The sequence below is a fragment of the Tachysurus fulvidraco genome, chromosome 10, assembly GCF_022655615.1.
Source record: "Tachysurus fulvidraco isolate hzauxx_2018 chromosome 10, HZAU_PFXX_2.0, whole genome shotgun sequence".
In the NCBI taxonomy this organism is placed as follows: domain Eukaryota; kingdom Metazoa; phylum Chordata; class Actinopteri; order Siluriformes; family Bagridae; genus Tachysurus; species Tachysurus fulvidraco.
Window position 1 is genome coordinate 25,353,498 of NC_062527.1, and position 25,288 is coordinate 25,378,785.

A 25,288-nucleotide genomic window follows, 5' to 3' on the forward strand; every position below is an offset into this window, starting at 1 on the left:
CACACACACACACACACACACACACACACACACACACACACAGTTGTGGTGTTTGCATATGTGTTCTGTGTCACTGCTACACACACTTTAAGAGCTGTAGTGCTGATCAGAGTGTGTTCAGTCCTTTCAGAGCCACTGACACGCAGCACAATGATGATGGTACTGAGTCTCCTACTGGGGACACTGGGACTCCTCGCTCACCGTGAGACATTCTCTTTACTTTTATTATTCATACACATCATCACATCACTCTCACACTCATTACTACATCTGTTTCCATTATTTTAACTCTGCATCCTTTTCTTTAGAGTCTTTTGGGGAAATCGTCCTGACTCAGTCTCCAGGATCTCAGTCTGTTTCTCCAGGAGAATCTGTTACTCTCACCTGTAGTACGAGTCAAAGTGTTGGCAGTTGCCTCCACTGGTACCTGCAGAAATCTGGAGAAGCTCCTAAACTCCTGATCTATTACGCAACTACTCGTCAGTCTGGGATTCCAGATCGTTTCAGTGGCAGTGGATCTGGAACACAGTTTAGTCTAAAAATCTCTGGAGTTCAGGCTGAAGATGCAGGAGATTATTATTGTCAGCAGTGTAGCAGCTATCCGTACACACAGTGTTACAGCGTCGTACAAAAACCTCCCTGAGCTGTAGAGGAAGTGCTCTGACTCAGAAACACACACTGATCTGAGAACAGCTGCACAGCTGCTAAAGCTGCACTCCACTGAACATCATCAAACATCTTCATGTTTCAAAAATAATTTTCTTCATGTTTCTGTAAAAACTCTAGAGATGGTTGTGTGTGAAAATCCCAGGAGATCAGCAGTTTCTGAAAAACCCAAACCAGCCCATCGATACCAACAACCATTTACTGATAAAGTCACAGAGATCAGACTTTTACTCCATTCTGGTGTTCGCTGTGAACTTTAACTGAAGCTCTTCACCTAAATCTGCATGATTATATACACTGTGCTGCTGCCACATGATTGGCTGATTGGATAACTGGATGAATGTGCAGGTGAACACAGGTGAAGGGTCCTGATAAAGTGGTGTATATCATTTCATCCATACCTGGAAAATGTCCCCCAACCAACCAAGATAAATAAAAGCAGTTAAAGCAGTGAAACTGAGAGAGAGAGAGAGAGAGAGAGAGAGAGAGAGAGAGAGAGAGAGAGAGAGATATCAGTGAAGTGAGAGAGAGATTTACATGAAGACAGATGAGTGATCCTCTTTATCTCAGAATAGAACAGAACTTTCACCAGATGTTCAACTTTTTTCTGCTTATTAAGAGTCCAGACTGGAAACATCAACGTTTTCAATAATCAGTACAGTGATACACTCATGGTACAAAAACCTGTTACACTACAGTGACCACACACACACACACACACACACACACACACACACACACACACACACACACGCACACACACACACACACGTGTCCATAGCGAGAGGTTCCACTTTGCATTATCAGCTCATGCTTCAGTGCCCTGTGAGTGTTTATAGCCCTGTGACTTTAACACTTCATGACTGAGAGCTGCTGCTCAGCGACTTCACCCACAGAAACCATGAGTTTGATCAGCGTCTTCATCTGCACACTGCTCCTCTGTGCTCAAGGTAAGATTTCACCCAGTGAAATTTATTCAACATCTAATAATTATCTTACCTACATTTCTTCGTCCTTCTCCTTTTTCAGCTCCCAACGTCAGGCCATTGTGACTCAGAGTCCTGCAGTGAAATCTGTTTCTCCAGGAGACACAATCACCATCAGCTGTAAAACTAATCTTGCTGTTGATAATGACTGTGCTGGTAGTTATGACTGTTTGCAGTGGTTTCAGCAGAAACATGGAGAAGCGCCTAAACGCCTGATCTATTGGGCTAGTACTAGAGCATCAGGTATTCCAGATCGATTCAGTGGCAGTGGATCTGGAACTGATTTCACTCTGACCATCAGTGGAGTCCAGACTGAAGATACTGGAGATTATTACTGTCTAACTGATCATTACAACACATTCAAAACTTCTTCGTTCACACAGTGTTAGAGCGTCGTACAAAAACCTCAGTGAGTGAGACTGCTGCAGCTGCAGGTGCTGAGGAGGACGATGTGATGCAGCACAATGACACGGTTTAACAAACACAATACACTTACTCAGTAGTCAAGTCCAGCTTTCTCACGTCTGAGCTTCATTTACATATTTGACAGAGCTGCCATGAGGCCAAAACCCTGATCAGAGGTCAGTAGTTGGTCATTTACCACTTTAACCAGTGTGGTGTTAGAGTGTGGTGAGGAATAAATCAGAAGATGTTATGTGTCTTACTCTGATACAGATCTGCACCTAGATGTTCAGCTAACCCTTTTTTTACATTAGACCTGAGTTTGAAAGCTGATACTAAACTTCATAGCACATGACCTGGTAATCCAGCTGTGAATTAAAACACCTTCACAACACTCCATTCCCTGTTGTCCCTTTGATGATGTCAGAGCAGTGTATCATATACTGTGACATGAATACCTGCAATTATCCTGTACAACCACTACCATGAGTCCCTCTGTTCAAATCCCACAGAAAAACTCAGTCACATGTCATTTCCTCTCTAATGTCCAGGCCTTGGTGCTTTTGAGCTTCTACCTTGCAGTACTTCATGGCATAGTCATGTGTTGACAGAAGACATTACAGTAATTATAAAACAGTACATACAAGAAGTTTATTCATGAACCTTCATCAGATCTTCCAGATTTCCAACATCTGCACATTTGTACTGAAGCAGAATGGTGCACTGTATCTATGAACTAAAGAGCATTTATGCTCCTGTGGCAGAAAACTGATATCTGTAAATTTAGAAAGTGCATGGATGCTGCCCTGGCACCATTGCGTCTCCAGGCATCTGTGTACTGAATTACCTGGATGACTGGCTCATTCTGGCCCAGTCAAACGCTATGGCGGCCAGTCTTTGAGATTCTGTGCTTGCCAATATGAGGTCTCTAGGCCTTAGGTTGAACCCAGAAAAGTGTGTGCTTTCTCCTTCTCAGAGAACCACCTTTCTGGGGGTAGTTTGGGGCTCCACTTTGATGGGGGCACATCTGTCTCCCGAACGGGTGGCTTCCATCTTGTCAGCAGTGAAAGCTATTCGGCTAGGCCGGGGCCTCTCTGTTGCTGAGACACATAGTGTGCTGGGCCTCATGTTGGCAGCAGCCAACATTATCCCTTTGGGTCTGCTTCACATGAGGCCATTCCATCTTTGGCTCAGGGTTATAAGGGTTACACGCCATGGGCCTCATACCCTTCTTATGTGGAAAAAGACCCTGGTTCCTGGCCTTGAGTCCCACTCTAGAGGTATGTCTGCATCGCAGGACTCTTTCGACGGATGCCTCATTTTCAGGGTGGGGAGTGACATTGGTTGGCCGTCCTGCCCAGGGTCTATGGGAGGGCCCCTATCTCTCATGGCACATAAATTGCCTGAAGATGAGGGCTGTGTTTCTAGCACTGAAACACTTTCTCGCACACCTCAGGGCCTGCCATTTCTTAGTACATACAGACAGCACTGCAGTGGTGTCCTATATCAATCATCAGGTTGTCGCAACAGATTCTGCTCTGGGCAGAGACCAGGTTCCTTTCACTGAGAATGATTTTCATTCCAAGGTATGTAAATTGGGACACAGACTTCCTGTCAAGGCAGGTGCTGAGGCTGGGGAGTGTTGTCTCCACCCCCACTTGGCGGAGTTAATTTGGCAGATTTTCAGCCGGTCGACAGGATGTTCGCCTCCAAGGAGTCAACCCACTGTGCGCTGAGGTTTTACCCTCTCTCATCCGGCCCCTTTGGGCCTGTATGCCTTGGAATGGAAGTGGATGTAGCTCTGTTCCCGCATGTCCTAGCCAGAGTGCGCCAAGACCGGGTCAACCTTCTCCTAGTTGCCCCTCCTTGGCCCTTTCAAGTTTGGTTCACCAACCAAGTCTCCCTCCTGATCTCAGGAAGGATCTCCTCTCTCAGTGGTTGAATGATTCAACATTCCAATCCTTAAAAAAACCTGCTCTGGATCCATCAGATATCAGTAACTACAGACTGGTATCACTTCTCTCGTTTCTTTCAAAAATTCTTGAACGCATTCTATAATCAGCTTTCTGTCTATCTACATGCTGCTAGATCAGCCAAACTGTCATCCGTCCTTATCCTCCTTGACCTTTCAGCAGGGTTTGATACGGTCAACCACAAGACTCTCTTGTCCACCCTCAGGAGTCTTGGGATTTGCGGATCAGCTTGGGAATGGTTCGCTTCCTACTTGGAAGGGCGCTCATATCAGGTAACATGGAGGGGACTGACATCTGCTCCATGCAGACTCTCCACTGGTGTCACACAGGGCTCAGTACTCGGTCCTCTTCTTTTCTCCTGTATACTCACTCTCTTGGCGAAGTTATTTCCTCACATTGGTTCTCTTACCACTGCTATGCTGATGATACACAACTTATCTTCTCTTTCCCACCCTCTGATGCCACAGCTTCTGACCGAATCTCAACATGTCTGGCAGAAATATCATCATGGATGACTGCTCATCGGTTAAAGCTCAATCGTAGCAAAACTGAACTGCTGATCATCAGGTGATTAATCCCCAGGTCATGATCTTGCTATATCCCTGCACAACGATCTGATCTCCCCTTCAGCCACAGCTCACAACCTTGGGGTAACCATGGACCATCAACTGTCCTTTTCCTCTCATGTTGCTAATGTGACTCGCTCATGTCGCTTTCTTCTCTACAACATTAGAAGGATTTGGCCATTTTTGTCCACACAGGCTGCTCAGGTACTTGTTCAGTCTCTTGTCATCTCAAGACTGGATTATTACAATGCACTGATGGCAGGTCTACCTACTGTATGAGTGCAATTCGTCCTCTGCAAAAGATTCAAAATGCATCTGCCCGGCTTGCTTTCAACCTGCCTAAGTTCTCAATACCATCCCGCTACTGCGATCCTTCCACTGGTTTCTGGTAGCTGCACGCATCAGATTCAGAACACTGACTCTGGCCTACAAAGCCAAAAATGCACAAGCTCCCTCTTAACTCAAAGCCCTCATCACTCCTCACACTGCACCTCACACCCTCAGATCTACCAGTACTGCTCGACTGGTACCACCATCTCTCAGGGTAAGAGGCAAGTATACTACAAGACTCTTCTCTGTTCTGGCACCAAGGTGGTGCCAGAGGTCCAGACAGCTGAGTCACTGGCTATTTTCAAATGGTGGATGAAGACCTACTTATTCAGGAAACACTTCAACTAGCACTTCTTTCCCTATCTTTTGAATTTATTAAAAAAAAAAAAAAAAAAAAAAAACTTTTTAAACTTTTTCATTGTAACAATAATTTTAACTCGTGGTATCTTAAGTATGTAACCTAGTGAACCAGCATTAATTATCCAATGACAGAGATTAAGGCACTTACTGTATGTACTTCGCTCTGGATAAGGGTGTCTACCAAATGCTGTAAATGTAACATAGAACAACTAAAAGCACAGTGAATATTGAACTAGACTGACACTGATCATACACTTGAGAGCTAAGAACAGCAATAACCTCCAAATAAAATTCCCATTACTCTGGTGCTGTGAACTTAGATGTTCAGTAGCAGTCCAGCATGTTTGCTTCATCACATTGTGCTACTGTTCTTTCATATCTGTTTTTTTTTTTTTTACATTGCCACATGACTGAATGGCCTCCGGATAGTTGCTCACACCAAACCGAGACTGAAATGACAAAACATAAACCTACAGCCACATCCAAGCAACACTACAGAATCAACAATAATTTACAACACAGTTAGTGACAAAAATCTAGATCTAACTGAAACAATTAAATAGTACACAATTATAGTCAGAATCGTATCTTACAAGTACAGAATACATTCAAAGCAACCAAACTCATGCACACCTCATAACACTTCGCCCCCCACACCTGCTTCAGCTTCATCCCAGTTTCGAACCAACTACACCCTGGAAGGTTGAATGACGTCAGGACAGTCACCATAAAATCACAAATAATGAAGACCATGGAGCTGGTGCTGCTACACCACATGAGGCCACAGGTCTGCCATGCCCTTGCACTTCTGCAGTTAGCATACCAGGAGAAGGTAATAGTTGAGAACACCATTATCTACATTCTATACCATCTCCAGCGCCTTCGACACTATTCAGTCCACTGCTCCTCATAGATAAACTTTTAGTAATGGGAGTGGGCTCTTATCTGGTGGCCAGTGGTGTGCCGTGGGGGTTCAGTCAGGGCCTTCAGTAAGCATGTAAACCACATACATACTCATCTGTTACAGCTCAGGTAGCCATATGCAAATAATGCACATATTCAGCTGCACATACTCAGCAACATGACAGTATCAATAAATGTAATCCCCCAATACACACTGTGTGCATACAGTAGTGTCACATTCACATCCACATGCCACAGTAGGCCACTATCAATGCAACACAAACCACTCAGTAACAATGTGCATAAGCCATCAATAATGCTTATTATCAGATGCAAACTACAATCTGCATGATACAATACTCGTAAAATAGTAAAGCACTCGCCCATGACTTGTAATTAAAATCCATGTGTCTGTCTTTTTTGACAAAACATTCAGTAACGTCATCGTGCAGTTGTCATTTTTGCTTCAGCTGATTGAGCAAAAAGAAAGCCAAAGAAGGCAGCCTTGATTGTCCAGTTGTGCTCCTTCTGTAGGTTTTAATCTGTTTGAGAGCTGAAAACGAGCTTACACTGTGGCTGTAGACACTGGTATTGTTAGGATCAGACATGTGAGTGTGTAAAGTTGTGTCATAATGTCTGCAAGGCCTGTCATCCTCAGTAAATTCAGGAGATCGATTATACTTGTACTGCAAAAGCTTGACATGCTGTACATGACTTTATGCTCAGCTTTGAGCCTGCACAGGTCAAACTGTGCACCATAGTTCTCCGTCAGAGAATATCTCAGAAATATCTGCTTTCATTTTTCAAATTGCTCACAATCCAGCAATCCAACAAACATCAGTCTTTTGTGATCTTCACATCTGTTCCTGTTTTTTCTGCTCATCAAGTTGCAAATCCACACAACATTCACCAAAAGTTTTTAAATGCACAACTGACATTATATGGTGCTCGGAGCCTTGGTGTTTAAGAGCTGCCTTCATGAAGCTGTTCAGACTGTCAAAGCCAGAATCATTCCATGTTCCTTTACTCGTATTAAAACGTAAATATGGCCAACAAAATAACTTCTTGTGCTGGGTTTTAGCTGTTAGCCATTCCTAGCGCTCATAATTGCAATCTTTAAAATGACATACAAAATCTTAGCTGGCCTTTTGTTAGTGAATCCAGTTTGGGTGTAGGTCTTCCTTTCTCAACTATTTCTCTTTTGTCTAGCAAAGTGCACCTTGAAAAAGGCGTTTTCAATAGCTGGGCAACAAGGTCAACTGTATCTGCAAAAGCGGATATCATTTTCTTCGAAATTTACGAAACTGAATTTCACGTTCACACATTGGAAATTTACGACAGGCCTTAGGGATAATGCTGGACACGTATGTCAATAAACATCAAAATTTGATTGGTTGATTTTTCAGTCACTAATGTTTGTAACAATTCAGATGTGTTGTCCTTCAACAAAAGCCTAGCAATATCTGTAGAGCTGGTCCCAGATGTGTAAGCTAGTTTTTAAGTGACTTTTTAAGGGTACTCCAGTTCAACCTAAACAAAACTAACGAATTTTGAAAATTTGCAGACATTACACCAATGAAAATAAATAAATAGCATACTAAAGAAAAACATTTAACACTTTTAAAAAAGTATATTTTTATAGGGCCAGAAGAGAAGGCCCTGCTGTTCCTGATGGCCCAACACTGCTGGTGGCATAGATTACAGACTACCTGACAGGCAGACCTCAGTACGTGCAACTGGGAGACTGCAGGTCTGACATGGTGGTCAGCCGTATGGGAGTGCCACAAGGTACTGTGCTCTCTCCGGTCCTGTTTACCCTGTACACCTCAGACTTCCAATATACCACAGAGTCCAGCCACATGCAGAACAGGAGGAGGAGTACTTGGAACTGATCCAGGACTTTGTTGCAGGGTTTTGGACTCTAAGGAACTGTGATTAAGAACAAAACATTTGATACAGGATTGCAGGGAGCTCCAACACGCGTAAACCGTTCTGGTACCGTATACAGGTAAAACAAATCCTGGGTACGATTGTTGTCTTTTGTTATTTTTATGTGTGCTGTTGGTTCATTTCACTACAATGAGATAGTCTGTACTAATGATGCTAAGCACTGTTTGGTAATAAATGTTTTTTGTTATTCTGACGGACAGTGGTGGCACAACTGGTTAAGGCTCTGGGTTGTTGATTGGAGGTTCGGGGTTCAAAGCCCAGCATAGCCAAGCTGCCACTGCTGGGCCCTTGAGCATGGCCCTCAACCCTCCCTGCTCCAGGGATGCTCTATCATAGCTGCCCCTGCACTTTGACCCCAATCTCCCCAGTTTTGGTATATGAAGAAAAGAATTCCACTTTGCTGTAAAGTATATGTGGCGATAATAAAGGCTTCTATGCCCCCCCAATTCTCCTATTCTATTCTATTCTATCTATCTATCTATCTATCTATCTATCTATATATATATACCAATGACTGCAGTCTTGATCACGATTTTGATATTTCTACTTTTATTAAGTTTTAAACTATAACTGAATCTTACTATGCACAGATTTATGAAAATCCCCTCTACAGTAGAGGGAGTCAGTCATTAGAATACAGAGACCTCTAGTTGTGAAGAGGGGAAAATATTAGATCTAATCATATCATACAACTGATATTATTTTGAAATCTCTACCATAAGAAATGACATTTATCTTTATAAAAAAGTGTTTCTTTGGAAATGATGCATTAAATAAGATTATTATAATATTACTTTTAGAGTCACATCAGCCCTGCTCTGATTAAGACTGAAATGGATCAGGGAGAGCAGAACTGAGCCACACAATAATATAAAGATCAATGAAGTGAGAGAGAGATTTACATGAAGACGGCTGAGTGATCCTCTTTCTCCCAGAATAGAGCAGCACTTTCACCAGATGTTCAACTTTCTTCATCCAAACTCACTGAAGCACAACACACAGCCCTGAATCTACAGCTAAACACACTCTCTCCTCACACTGATAATGACTATTAACTCCAAGAAAAGAACACACAATGTCCAAAATGAAGCTTTATTTCAGCAGAGCAAAACTACAGGAAGAGCAACAGGACAGTGAAGAGAGTAAAGACAGAAATGTCAGCATTGTGTAGAACTGAAACTCTATTGTAGATGGATGTGGAAGCAGCTCAGTGTTCAGTTCTATCTTGGAGCTGTTAGCCTTAACACTGGCTCTTTCTGAACGTGACCGGATGATCCACGCCCTCGTGGGAGGCCGTACAGACAAACTCCTCCCCCTTTTCCCAGAGTGCTTGGCTGAGGGTCAGGGTACTGCTGCGTGTGTAACCGTCCTTCTTCTGTTCTTCTGCACTGGTCAAGACCCCGTGATTCACCGCCGAGCCGTCCACCGTCCAGCTCACCGACGCCCCCTGTGGAGAGTAGGCAGACAGCAGGCAGAGCAGCGAGGCCGATTCCTCACACTGGTGCAGAGAGGAGGGAGGGAGCAGAGACACGGAGGGCTTCACCGTGGGACCTTCTGTAGACCACAAACACACAATAAACACACCTTTACACACACTTACACAACATTTACTCATTACTGCTTTTTCAGAATCCAGACTGGAAACATTAACGTGTGTTCAGCAGTGATCCACATTGTTCTCACAATTTAGTAGAAACATCTGGAAACTTCTATGACCTTCAGCAGGATTAAAACTGAGTTTCTAACTCTAAATGAACAGAGACACATGGAAGGCTTCATGTTGAGAACAGTTTCAGTGGACAAACATCAGTCCATTAACAAACAAGTCCACTAAGACACAAAGAGAACATACTGTATGGAAGCCACCAGATTTACCTCCACACCACAATTCATCTTCTATCTGATTTAGTCTTCACTCAGTTCTACTCAGTAACTGCATTGAATGGTCCATTGAAACACTCAGTGTATTTATTCTGTAAATGATCTGAAGTCCAACAGAGACAAAACTGGAAACTCTGCAGCAGCACAAATGTGTTCCAGCAGCAGAACATTCACTAGTTACTCTTTACATCATGGACTAACCAGAACTTTGATCAGCTTTATTCTGGTGATGAAACGCAATGAAAATTCGTCACTAGACACTGAACTCAAGTAAACACCACAATCTGAATTTATTCTCTCACTGGATTTAGAATATTTAAGACACTGAGCTATTTTTAACACTTAAAATTTTTAAGAAATCATGTAAAATGATTTATTTTAATGAAATAGTGTTTAAATTTTATTCAAAAATTAAATTAAATATTGAAAACAAATTAAATTCTTACTTTTTATGATGAGTTTGGTTCCTCCACCAAAAGTCCACCACAGTGATACATTCTAATGAAGCCGTCATACAAAAACCTCTGTTACACTCCAGTGACCACACACACACACACACACACACACACACACACACACACACACACACACACACACACAGTTGTGGTGTTTGCATATGTGTTCTGTGTCACTGCTACACACACTTTAAGAGCTGTAGTGCTGATCAGAGTGTGTTCAGTCCTTTCAGAGCCACTGACACGCAGCACAATGATGATGGTACTGAGTCTCCTGCTGGGGACACTGGGACTCCTCGCTCACCGTGAGACATTCTCTTTACTTTTATTATTCATACACATCATCACATCACTCTCACACTCATTACTACATCTGTTTCCATTATTTTAACTCTGCATCCTTTTCTTTAGAGTCTTTTGGGGAAATCGTCCTGACTCAGTCTCCAGGATCTCAGTCTGTTTCTCCAGGAGAATCTGTTACTCTCACCTGTAGAACCAGTCAGAATGTTTACAATAGCCTCGCCTGGTACCTGCAGAAAACTGGAGAAGCTCCTAAACTCCTGATATATTCAGCATCTACTCGTCATTCTGGGATTCCAGATCGTTTCAGTGGCAGTGGATCTGGAACACAGTATAGTCTAAAAATCTCTGGAGTTCAGGCTGAAGATGCAGGAGATTATTATTGTCAACAGTATTACAGCTCTCCGTACACCCAGTGTTACAGCATCGTACAAAAACCTCCCTGAGCTTTAGAGGAAGTGCTCTGACTCAGAAACACACACTGATCTGAGAACAGCTGCACAGCTGCTAAAGCTGCACTCCACTGAACATCATCAAACATCTTCATGTTTCAAAAATAATCCTTCTTAAAAAGCAGAAATCTCTTCATCAGCTGTTCGTGCTGTGATGAGAAATCAGCTGATGTGTGTAATGATATCTGATGATTTCCACCTTCTGCTAAGAGGAGCAGTGTTTACTACACACTACTGTAACACACAATGTAGTGCAGGATCTTTCAATAAGAGGCAACATTTATTTCTATATGATTCTAGATTTAAAGATTCATTTTCTCATCATCTGTAAAGTTTCAACACAAACCAGTCTCTTGTTCCACCCCAACCTGATGAAATGTAGACTGATGTTCAGTCATGTGGCCACTAGATGGTGCTGTAATGGAACTGTACAAATGCTGATTTTACATTTACATTTACAGCATTTGGCAGACGCCCTTATCCAGAGTGACGTACATAAGTGCTTAAATCTCTAGCATTGATAACATTAATGCTGCTTCACTAGGTTACATACTTAAGATACAATGAGTTTAAAACATTTGTTCAAAGTTACAATGAAGTGTCAGTTTTTTTTGTTAATGCAAAAGAGAAGGAAAGAAGTGCTAGTTGAAGTGTTTCCTGAATAAGTAGGTCTTCAACCGCAGCTTGAAAATAGCCAGTGACTCAGCTGTCCAGACCTCTAGGGGAAGTTCATTCCACCACCTTGATGCCAGAACAGAGAAGAGTCTTGTATTATACTTGCCTCTTACCCTGAGAGATGGTGGAACCAGTCGAGCAGTGCTGCTAGATCGGGGGGTGCGGGGTGCAGTGCGAGGAGTGATGAGGGCTTCTAGGTAAGAGGGATCTCGTCCACTTATGGCTTTGTAGGCCAGCATCAGTGTTTTATATCTGATGAGCAAAGCTAACGGAAGCCAGTGGAGGGATCGCAGCAGTGGGGTTGTGTGTGAGAACTTTGGCAGGTTGAAAAGAAGCCATGCAGGATTGCATTCATAGGTAGACCTGCTAGCAGTGCATTGCAGTAATCCAGTCTTGAAATGACAAGAGACTGAACAAGTACCTGAGCAGCCTGTGTGGACAAAATGGCCGAATTTACTACTGTTTACATTGTCGGAGTTTACATTCCTCCTAGCGCTAATGCTAAAGAGGCGCTAAGTGAGCTATATGGAGCTATTAGCGACCTACAGAATGTTCACCCCGACGGACTTTTTATCATCGCCGGAGATTTAATCCATGCAAATCTTAAGTCAGTGCTCCCTAAATTCCATCAGCATGTGGACTTTGCTACGAGAGGTGAAAACACGCTGGATCTTGTTTACACAAACATTCCCGGCGCGTACCGTGCGGAGCCCCGCCCCCACCTCGGCTACTCAGACCACATCACTGTTATGCTAATTCCTGCATACAGACCACTCGTCAGACGCTCAAAACCGGTTCTGAAGCAGGTGAAAACCTGGCCAGCAGAAGCCACTTCTGCTCTTCAGGACTGCTTTGAGTGCACTGACTGGAATATCTTCAGGGAGACTGCAACCAACGGCGACTCCGTCAGCTTGGAGGAGTACACGTCAGCAGTGACCAGTTGCATCGGCAAGTGCATTGATGACGTGACCGTCTCCAAGACCATCACTACACGCCCCAACCAGAAGCCGTGGATGACTGCTAATGTGCGTGCTCTGCTGAGGTCTAGGGACCTAGCCTTCAGAACAGGGGACAGGGTGGCCCTAAGAACAGCAAGGGCCAAACTGTCCCGAGCCATCAGAGAGGCAAAGCGTGCACATGCCCAGACAATCCACAGCCACTTCCAGGACAGCGGAGACACCCGGCGCATGTGGCAGGGCATACAGGCGATCACAAACTACAAGACAGCTTCACCTGCTTGTGATAGCGACGCCTCCCTCCCAGACGCGTTGAACGAGTTCTACGCTCGGTTCGAGGTACAGAACAACGTTACGCCAAGGAAGACCATCCCTCGTCCCGACGACCAGGTATTCTGTCTATCCACGGCCGACGTGAGGAGATCTCTATGCAGAGTTAACCCACGGAAGGCTGCTGGACCAGACAACATTCCTGGCAGGGTGCTCAGAGAATGTGCGGAACAGCTAGCGGATGGGAGACCTCAGTCAGTCCGGATCGGGAACAGCATCTCCAGCACCACCACACTGAACACTGGAGCTCCTCAAGGCTGCGTGCTCAGTCCACTGCTGTTCACTCTGCTGACTCACGACTGTGCAGCAATGCACAGATCGAATCATATTATTAAGTTCGCCGATGACACGACCGTGGTGGGTCTCATCAACAAGAACGACGAGTCAGCATACAGGGAGGAGGTGCAACAACTAACTGCCTGGTGTAGAGCCAACAACCTTTCTCTGAATGTGGACAAAACTAAAGAGATGGTTGTGGACTTCAGGAGAGCACAGAGCGACCACTCTCCGCTGAACATCGACGGATCATCTGTAGAGATCGTCAAGAGCACCAAATTTCTGGGTGTTCATCTAGCGGAGAACCTCACCTGGTCACTCAACACCAGCGCCATCACCAAGAAAGCCCAGCAGCGTCTCTACTTCCTCCGAAGTAGAGACGAACAGTCCACCTGAGAAAGGCACATCTCCCTCCCCCAACCCTGACCATGTTCTACAGAGGGACCATTGAGAGCATCCTGAGCAGCTGCATCACTGTCTGGTTTGGGAACTGTACGATCTCGGATCGCAAAACCCTGCAGCGGATAGTGAGGACAGCGGAGAAGATCATTGGGGTCTCTCTTCCCTCTATCATGGACACTTACACCACACGCTGCGTCCGCAAAGGCAACAGCATTGTCGATGACCCCACACACCCCTCACACACACTCTTCACCCTCCTGCCGTCTGGAAAAAGGTACCGAAGCATTCGGGCCCTCACGACCAGACTGCGTAACAGTTTCTTCCCACAAGCCATCAGACTTCTCAATAACTGAACTGTACTATACTGAGCACAACATACACACACATCATCTGTATGGACTGCATAGACCCTCACAAAACACACACACTGTTTTGCACACTTTTCTGCTGTTTTTGCACATATTGGACAATATCTCAGTCATCTGCTGTTTTTGCACAACTCTATATATAATCCAAAGGACCTGCTGCTAAGAACCTGCTGCTGTTCATTCTTTTACTGCACAAAATATTGTTTGAACATTCAGTATTTACACCGGTCGGTCGGCGCTGTTTCTGTTACTGTTTATTGTCTTTTGTGTATTGCATTTTTTGTACTTTTTGTATGCACTGTCTTGCTTGTCTTGTACTGCACTGTTTGCACCAGGTTGCACAGTTGCACTTTATGTGGCTAAGACTACTTACATGTCCTTAGCCCTGTCTTTGTTTTATGTAGCACCTTGATCCTGGAGAAACGTTGTCTCATTTCACTGTGTACTGCAACAGCTATATATGGTTGAAATGACAATAAAAAGCTTCTTGACTTCTTGACTCTTGGTAGAAAGAAGCAAAGTCTTCTGCAGTCAGGGAGTTGTGGAATTTCCGAGGGTCATGTGAGGAAGATTCAAGCTTTTCCTTGTAGATGGAAGTCTTGACAGAAGTCACATCTGAGGAGAACTTGGCAAGGAGTGTTCGGTAAGAATCAAGATCTGCATCAAGTTGACATTTCTTCCACTTTCTCTCGGATGATTTTAGCTCTCTTCGATTCTGTAATAATTACTTTACCCCCACGTCCCCACATAAAACTAATCCCGTCCGAATAGGGCTTTGCTCTGATACAGATCTGCACCTAGATGTTCAGCTAACACTTTTTTACATTAGACCTGAGTTTGAAAGCTGATAGCATATGACCTTCATAGCACATGACCTGGTAATCCAGCTGTGAATTAAAACACCTTCACAACACTCCATTCCCTGTCGTCCCTTTGATGATGTCAGAGCAGTGTATCATATACTGTGACATGAATACCTGCAATTACCCTGCACAACCACTACCATGAGTCCCTCTGTTCAAATCCCACAGCAAAACTCAGTCACATGTCATTTCCTCTCTAATGTCCAGGCCTTGGTGCTTTAGAGCTTCTACCTTGCAGTACTTCATGGCAGAGTCATATGTTGACAGAGGACATTACAGTAATTATAAGACAGTACATACAAGAAGTTTATTCATGAACCTTCATCAGATCTTCCACATTTCCAACATCTGCACATTTGTACTGAAGCAGAATGGTGCATTGTATCTATGAATCAAAGAGCATTGTTTGGGTCTCGTTGCTTTATGCTCCTGTGGCAGAAAACCGATATCTGGGCCACAATAGGTTAATTTATGTGTGTTTGACCTTCTGGGTAACAATTAGGTATGAAAATATAGGACCTTCATAGGGTCTACATCGAGAAAATTGTTTCCACACTTAAAATACTTCTTTATACTTTTAAACTTTTTTTTTTATTTTTTGATCAGTTTAACTGCATTTATTTAAAAGTACAGCTGAGGGCAAGGCAAATAGAGAGTAATCCAAATAATCACAAGCAATGGTCATAAACAGAAAACACACAAAGAGCACTGAGTAAAACAAGGCTTGGTACACACTGAGTGATGATACTTTATATGGTGTGTATTGTGCACGTTGCTTAAATACCCGGAAGGAACCCAGACGTTAGTGGAGTAGCAGCTATTTTTAAAGAACACTTAAACTGTCATCGTCTGTCTGCTTACTCCTATTCCAGCTTCGAACTCAGTATTTTTGAACTAAGCTTGTGCGCTGTTGTCTATCACCCACCCAAATATAACAAAGACTTTATTGAGGAGTTTTCAGATTTTTTTGGCTGGAATTAAGGAAAAATATGATCGGGTCTTAATTGTTGGGGATTTTAACATCCCTGTGTGTTGTCCTGTCAAACCCTTGGCTAAAGCCTTTCTTAATTTGGTGGAGTCTTTTAACTCAACTCAGCTTGTGGCTAGTCTCTCACATGTTTGTGGTTATATCTTAGATTTTGTTTTATCATATGGCTTGCCAATTTGTAAGGTTGAAGTCGGTAGCAACAGGGTTTCCTATTACCTGTTTTTCCTACTGTCCACTATGGGGAAGTTGAGGGCTGAAACCCCAAGTATTTAACCGGGTAGTAGAGTAGAAGAAGAGAGATTTGTTTGGAAGAGGGAAGCATGGTTTTGCTCTAGTTCCTTTGAATAATTTTTTTTGGAGTCCTGACTGAGAAACTTTGTTTCCAGTTTAATTTTATGGACTTTTTGGAATGCTACTTTGCATCTGATGTTGGATCTACATGAATTGTAAAGGCTCTACTTCATGGATATCAATAACATTTCCCAATGAAGCGCTAGTGTTGCTTTTGCAGTGAGGATGATCGGTATCCCAAGCACAAGGATCTGGCTTTGTGGGCTTTTAACTGTGGATTACTTGAACGAGAATAGGAGGAAATGGACGAAGCAGACTCTGACGGAGGAGAGATTTCATTTGTCCAGCAGGCCACTGATACCGCCTCAGAAGAATCCGAAAAGGAAACGGAACAAGAACCCAACATGCCTCCACGGAAGATGCACCGTGGTATTCAGAAGCCCTGTCTGGGCCAGATGGCAAAAGATGGCACTGTGTTGGTAGAGGAGGACATTGGAATGCCCAGTGCAGTAGCAAATCGCTTGTGCTTCACTGCGCAAGCTGGACCCACAGAGTCTGCTAAGGTTTGTTATTGCTATAGTACACATGATATTTATATAAACCCATTTAGAGAGAGGTTCATGTAAATTTACCATCCTCTATTTCTCTTCCGACAGTGTAAAATTACAAGCGTGCTCCAAAGCTTCCTTTTCCTGTTAGACGTGGGAATGCTGCAGACCATCAGGGAGTGCACGGTCCATCAAGCCCGTAGAACAGAGCCGGACTGGAATTTGGCAATTCATGAACTGATGGCATTCATTTCAATTCTGTTTGTAAGAGCAATCATGTGTCCCGTTGGTGCCATTGTGGATTGCTGGTCAGAAAGCTTTCTGGCATGGGCGTAAATTTCATTTAAGAGTAGGGGGGGGGGCAATGAATATAAAATTTCTCATGAGCAATTTTTGAAGGGGGGCACAAATAATACAGTCTAATTGTACTTAAAACACATGTCCCCACAGTGAAAAACTTTGCTTTTATCATTATTATTGTAACATGAAGACACATCATTATGCTTATGTTTTTTCTTCAAAACTATTTATTGCGTTGTTTGTGAAAAAATATATATATAAAATAAGTAATGTATTGTAACAAAATTAATTATTAAATAATCAATTAACAGTAACTGCTCTATGTATAAAAACAACAACAACAAAAACATCTGCAATTTAAAGCAAACTTACATTAATGAATGGACACTAAACAAAAGTACCAAATTTGTATTTCCTGGTATCACTGGGCCCCACAAACTCTTGGCATATGTTGTTTATGTTAAGGTTGTTGAGCTTGTCTTTGTGCACATTGCAGACTACCAGACTGTTAAGTCTGTCTTGGCCCATAGTAGCCCTTAGCCAAGTCTTTAGTCTCCACAATGCACTGAAGCTCCTCTCAGCTTCACATGAAGACACTGGAACCACCAACAAAATTCTGACAAGGACCTCAACTTGGTCAAACAACCCACGCACCTCCACTGGCATTCCCCTTAGGACCTCTGCTGCCTCTCTACTGCTGCTACAGGAGAATGTCTGGTGAAAGAGGGGCAGCTGTACTGCAAGAGTACCTCTGTGCAACTCGGGGTACTTATCTACTGAATCAGTTAACAATCCAGTCAAAAGCACATTCTCTAAGCTTCGCAGAGACTTGAGACTGTCTTGGTTGAAACGTTCACCAAACTGAACCTCCACACAATCCAATACTTTGAAGAACTCTGCCCTGTAATGGTCCACTGCTTTGCCAGCAAAACGCCTTGAATTTGCTGTCTCAATAGGGTCAACTAATTCGATGGAGTTTACCAATGATGTAGCTTTCTCGAACAATTCAAGGTAGCTCTTGTCATTTCTCTTTCCCTGCAGGTAGGATCGTACACAATCTACTGCATCCTGCATACCAGAGACAGACTGGGTCTTCTTTTGCAGTGAAATGTTTAGACACTCAAGTTCTCCAACAACAGCAGAAGCAAGTGTAAGACCCAACACAGTCTTACCTTTACTAAAGTGCTCAAATAAGCCACTGGCAGTTGAAGCTGTCCTAGATGCACTTTTTGCCATCTCTTCTAGACTAACAAGGACCCGCTCATACTGCCCTAGCACAGCTATTATAGCAGAATTACGCACAGTCCACCTGGTTGGACATAGAGGTTTCAGTGTGGTGATGGAATCATTTTCAGAGGTAACTATGTTTGCAAAGATTCTCTTAAATTTTCCTGACTGGTTGAAAAGGATGCCCAACTGATGGACCAAAGAAAGGCAGTCCCGGATCATTGGGGAGACCGAGCAGCCAGCCTGTATGATTAAATTGACACAATGTGCCCCACAATGCACATAGAGGGCTAATGGCTGCTGCTCCCTCACTACTGCCTGTGCACCACTGTACTTTCCTGCCATGTTGGAGCCACCATCATAACTTTGCCCACGTAAAGCAGACATTGGCAGATTAAGCCTCAACAACACATCAGTAACCATTTTGGCAATGCCTTGGCCTGTTGTCTCTGATAAGCTGTACAACCCAATAAACTCCTCGTGTGGCATAAGGTCATGGTCCACATAGCGCAGACAGACACTTTCCTGCTCAATACCAGAAATATCCTGGGTGCCATCAACTATTACAGAAAACTGAACAAGGGCTGGAGACCTTATCTCACTTGCAATCCCTCGGATTATTGTATTGGCTATAATGTTCAGTATTTCATTCTGAGATTTAGGCCTTACATATGCAGTGGCATGATCTGTTAACCATTTCAATAAAACTGGATCATCCTCTTCTGCCCTAAGTTTTATGAGCTGATACAGATTCCCACTTTCTTCAGTATGGCCTCTTAAAGATTGTCCTTGCCTTGCCACATGCCGCACGGAGCTAACAATTTTCCTCAAGCAATATCTTGCCACCTCCTGCTGTTTATGCCATGCACTAGATAACTGGGTGCTGATTGGGTTTGGCCGTCTTGCAGTGACAGTCACATAATGTTGGTGGGCTTGAGAGGTCTGGTGGAATGTAAATTTTTCGATGGCTTTCTTCCAATTTCTAAAGCCTGTACTAACGGAAGCAATATCAGGTCTATGACCTAAAGAGGACTGGTTTGAAACACCTTTGCTGCAGTAAAAACATAAGACCCCTTTCACTGATGGACTGTAATGTAGCCATGGAAAGTCTTGATACTATTTCTCTTGAAATGTCAATGACTTATTTGAAAGTATTTGTTTTTCGATACACTGGGGAGGTGGCTGGTGCGGCTTTGTGCAGGCACTGAGATCTAAATGAAAAACTGTGCTCCCTGTGCTGGTGCTAGCAATATCATCTCTTTGTTCTGCTGTCTCCGACTCCCTCCCTGGTTCTGAATCTGCCCCTTCCTCTACTCTCACTGTCTCAGAACAGACTGACTCCTGAAGCAGAAAAAATGCAGGAAAAGATGTTTTCCATACTCATAATATCTAACTTGTTTACATTACACTTGATAAATTGACAGATCATACTGTAAATTGGTGAGCCTGTGATGTTCACCTGCTGAACAGCCACAACTCCAAAAACATTAAAGAAATTGTTCACCCAAAAAAAAACTGTCATTATCCCTTCAATAAAAGCACAACACACTTACCTGACACTGTACATCTGATTGACCCTGCTCTACCTGTCCCTCAAAAATTTCTGTCTCCTTTGCCTGTGATTGATATTGTGACATTAGTATTTTCATAAGCACTGATTCTTAAAACCAAATTACCTTAGTATGTGAACTTTTTGTACTTACTTGGCGTTTAGGTGCACTGAAAAATGATCTTATGTCCATTTTCCTTTTCTCCATTTTATCTAGTCTATTACACTGCAAGGCAAGTTTATTTATACTGTAGCACATTTCATACACAATGGTAATTGAAAGTGCTTTAAATAAAGAAAGTAAAACTATCATAAAAATAATCACAACAATAAAAACAAGGAATTAAAAAAAGGTTTAAAATTTTCTTTGTAATTATTAATTAATTAATTAAGACACTTAAGAACAGAATAGAAATTGATTATACAAAAAATACAGTGAGATCAGTTCGGACGTAGCACAGTGCTCATTTAGTAAATGCACAGCTAAACAATATGCTAATTGTGGCCGTTAACGTTAAGTTAACATTATGCAAAGTCGTCCTACATAAAACAATGCATGGGAAACGGCTTTGGCGTGTTAGTTACAGTGCACTATGCAACAAGCTATTGTAAACAAACTAACGTTAACTAGCTATTGTAAACAAGCTATTGTAAACAAGCTAACGTTAACTAGCTATTGTAAACAAGCTATTGTAAACAAGCTAACGTTAACTAGATAAGTAATCGCTAATATAGCAGATTCATGGAAAATTACGTCGGTAATCAGCATTTTTTCCGCAACTAATTTATGAATGAGTCTGCATCAACTACATTAAAGAGAATCGCTTTATTTTTAAAGTGAATAAAATCCCTGACTTAATGGAGTTGAACATTAATTGAGCCGCAGCCACACACCTGACTCGGGTGTGCAGAGTAGGTGAGATGTACTGGGAAAGGAGGAATTTGGTCAAACCACTGTGAGTAAGGGGAGGGGGGACTGTAGGTCAAACCACTGTGAGGAAGGGGAGGGGGAACTCAACTGTTTCTAAATGTAGTTTTTGCGTTTTGTTTTTTTCTACTTACACAATTATTTAGGTATACATACATATATTTTTTCACAGTCGAGAGATATTTTTTAAATAATTTTTTTTTGGGGGGGGACAATCCTCGGATGGGATTTACGCCCATGCTTTCTGGTGCCAGTAATCAAAGAGACAATGTCCCGAGATAGATTCCTTTCAATTATGCAACACCTTCGATTTGATGACAAGGACACGCGGGCAGAACGGGTGAAAACAGACAAATTTGATGCGATCTCTGACATCTGGACACGCTTCACCAAGAACTGTGCTGAGAGTTTCACTCCAGGAGAACACATGACCATAGATGAACAACTGTTCCCTACCAAGGTTCGTTGTCCATTCACACAGTACATCGCAACCAAGCCAGACAAATTTGGGATCAAGTTCTGGAGCGCCACGGATTTGGAAACCAAATATGTCTGCAATGCATCTCCTTACTTGGGAAAAGGACCCCAGTCCTCAGAAGGGAGAGAGGCTGGCAGAGAGCGTGGTCACGAAATTGATGGAGCCATTTTTGAATGATGGCAGAAATGTCATGACGGACAATTTCTTTACTTCACTGTCACTGGCGAACAGACTGCTGCAGTGCAAAACAACGCTACTGGGCACGGTGAATACAGTCCGTCGTGAGCTCCCTCCACTTGCAAAAGACAGTGCACATCGAGAGGTATTCTCCACTTCAGTGCTTAGAAGTGGCAGTGTCTCCTTGACAATTTATGCACCGAAAAAAAAACAAGACTGTGTGTGTTCTAAGTTCCATGCACCAACACGTGATGATCGGTGATGGCAGAAAGAGGACCCAACACGATAACAGACTATAACCACATGAAGGTATGTGAATGTGTGTATAATTTTACACCAGTGCTACAATGTTTTCTGATGTGTACTATACAGGTCTATAGAAAAAAGCACATATACTCATGACTCTCTCTCTCTCTCTCTCTCTCTCTCTCTCTCTCTCTCTCTCTCTCTCTCTGCTTTTACAGTGTGGTGTAGATGTGTTGGACCAAATGGCGTGGATGTATTCTGTAAGAGCAGCAACACGCAGGTGGCCAGTAGCGTTTTTTTACAATCTGCTGGACCTGGCGGTGGTGAATGCCTACATTTTGTACAAGGCATGTACAGGGTGGACAGGCAAAAGAAGATTGTTTCTGAGTCTTCTTGCTAAGGAACTTCGCTGCTGATTCATGCAGAACAAGGACATATTGGCACAGAGGCAGGCTGCTGAAGCTGCTGCAGCTGCTGTGCCAGGGAAGGTACAGACAATGCAGTGCCAGGTGCAAGAGAGCTGCAAAAGGAATCGCAGCAGGATTACCTGTGCAACATGTGAGAAATTCACCTGTGCCAAATGCAGGGACAATGGACACTGGGTCTGCAAACGCTGTAAAGTTTGAAACACTTTCAAATAAAACAGACTTGTGTATCCATATATTGTGAATGTGTGTCTTTTGTATAAATACGGCAGGCTTTCTGAAGGTTTTCATCTTCCGTGGAGGCATGTTGGGTTCTTGTTCCGTCTCAAAATTCACTTTTGGTGTTATAATTCATTGATGGCCAATGAAAATGAAATGACATCATGTTATTCTTTTCGTGTACAAACATGTCAAAAGCCATGGACCATAACTTCACTCACCTAATTTGTGTGTATATGTGTGTGTGCATGTGTGTGTGGTGTGGGAGTGTGTGTTTTGGGTGCGTGTGTTAGTGGACATTTTATGTGTGCATTTTTGTGTTTGTATGTATGTTCATTGCGATGAAAAGGCCAAAAGTGGGACCTATTGCCCCACTAAATGTGGCCGGGTCAAATTGACTTGGGAGGACTTGCGGAGGAATGTATTTATTTTACGTACACATAGTTCAACAAAAATAGACAGAATTAATTATTTGGAACAATCCTGGTAAATTTCAGGTAAATATGTGGAAGGAAACCCAAGTTATGACACATTAAACTTTCCAGATGAGTCAAATAGACCCCAGGTCTGCACAAGGGTTATATAAATATGATATGTACTAATGACAAAACTTAGCACACAATTTTTTATAAATAAAACAGACTATTTTGTATAGATAGGCCGTAAAGGATTCCATGTCATACAGGCCTGCCTTGGATCTGAGCTACTCTGAGTGAACAAATGCAAATGAGCCAGGCCTCAGAGGTGATAGGGGTGTTTGCACAACAAAAGCAGGAGAACAATGGAGCTGTAGGGGTGCTAGTAGGTGTGAGGTCCAAGGATTTTACGCAAATTTGCACAGGTTTAGTAAATCCAGTGGCCTCTGCTCCTGTATGAGTTTCCGATTACCACCATCTCAGAACTGGAAAGGAGAGTCAGCCGCTTCCTAAGGAGATGGCTGGGACTCACGAGGAGCTTGAGTAGCATCGCCCTTTACGGAAACACCGGCAAGCTGCAGCTCCCTCTAAAATCCATCGAAGAGGAGTTCAAGGTCTTGCACATAAGAGAGGTGCTGCAGTGCAGTGAGTCTAGGGACCCTAAAGACTCCGGGGCAGGGGTAGTGGTCAAGACTGGCAGGAAATGGAGGGCAGCGAAGTAGACCAGGCACAGTCACAGCTGCGCCAGGGTGTTCTGGTGGGAGCAGTGGACAGAGGAAGTGCTGGGCTAGGAACCGTTCAAGGGCCACGGTTCGACAAGGCTCGGGGGAAGGAGTGGAGGCAGCTAGTTCAAGGTGAGGTGAGGGCTGCGGTGGAGGAGGAAAGGTCCAGTAAAGCAGTGGGAATGGCACGTCAGGGTGCCTGGACTAGACAGGAACAAGCTGTGGAGAGGAAGATCAGCTGGGCTGACCTTTGGTGTGCAGAGCCACACCGCATCAAGTTCCTGGTGCAGGCAGTTTATGACGTCCTCCCCAGCCCATCCAAACTTTACACCTGGTGTCTGGTCGATACACCAGAATGTGTCTTGTGCCAGAGAAAGGGAACTCTTGAGCATATCTTGAGCTGCTGCCCAAGAGCTTTGGGGGAAGGCCGGTATCACTGGAGGCATGATGATCAGGTGCTCCAAACAATTGCAGAGAGCATCTAGGCTACTAACAACAACTGCTGGATGTCAAAGCACCACAAGCAAACCATCAGCTTCATCAGGGCTGGAGACAAACCAGAAAGATCTGCCAGGGTAACATCAGGGCTTCTGAACACCGCACAGGATTGGCACCTGAAAGTGGACTTGTGTAGACAACTTAAGTTCCCACAGCATGTCATCAATTCCACCTTGAGACCTTACATTGTCTTGGTAACTGAGGCAACAAAAAACCTGGTCATGTTGGAGCTCACTGTGCCATGGGAGGATCGATCGGAGGAAGCTTTTGAGCGGAAGAGGGTGAAATATGAAGGCCTCGTCAACGACTGCCATAACCAAGGCTGGAAGGCAAGGTGCTTACCTGTGGAGGTGGGGTGCAGAGGCTTTGCAGGGCAGTCCCTCTACAGGGCCTACACTGCACTCGGCATCAGGGGTGAGAGAAGAAGAAGGGCTATCTGCAATAGCACAGGGGCTGCAAGGAAGGCTTTGAGGTGGCTCTGGATCAAAAGAGAAGAGTCGTGGACAAATGCTGCTAGAGCACAAGCTGAGGCTTGATCAACCTCAGTTGGGTCACCTGAAGGAGTGTGTCTGATGTTTCGAAAGACCCGAAACACCCAAAGTGAATGCTCCAACCTGTCACCGTAGAACAATTAATTCTTCAACCATTCAATCATTCACAGAGACTTTTAATTCTATTGACAATGACCATTCAAGGTCTTTATACGGCCTTAACACTGAAGATCTGACTTCTTTGTTCTCTTCAACTTGTCTTAATATCTTGGATACTCTGGCTCCTTTTAAGATGGTTTGAGTAAAACCTAGGTCTCAACCATGGCTGAACGCTACGACTCGAACTTTAAGGCTCGAGTGTAAAAGGGCGGAACGCCGCTGGAAGAAGGATAAATTGCAGATTTCCTTTTATATTTTGAAGGAGAATCTGCTTAAATACCAAAAAACTGTTAAATCTGAGAAATCAGAGTATCTTTCTAGTGTCATCTGTAATAACTCCAACAAGCCAGCTGTACTATTTAGTATAATTAACTCAGTTTTAAACACTCCCCAAGCAGCCTGCCTAGAGCCTTCATCCGAGATGTGTGAGAAACTTTTAGACTTTTACATGATTGAGGCTGTTAGAGCTAATATTTTGGTCCCTTCAAGTTTTTCATCCATTTCCAATGAGTGTCTGCTGTTTTTGATCAGT

The 25,288-nt window shown here is 43.4% G+C and overlaps 2 gene segments (V, D, J or C); one reads left to right on the forward strand and one right to left on the reverse strand.

Annotated features, from left to right (window-relative positions):
* On the forward strand, positions 1–11,706 carry LOC125145729. The segment is given in 3 exon segments: positions 1–202; positions 309–736; positions 11,312–11,706. Coding segments are annotated over 2 exon segments (387 nt in total).
* LOC113642187 overlaps positions 9,215–25,288 on the reverse strand; it is a 26,983-nt gene continuing 10,909 nt past the window's right edge. Inside the window, 1 exon segment of the C gene segment in view lies at positions 9,215–9,743. Coding sequence covers positions 9,377–9,743 — 367 coding nt within the window.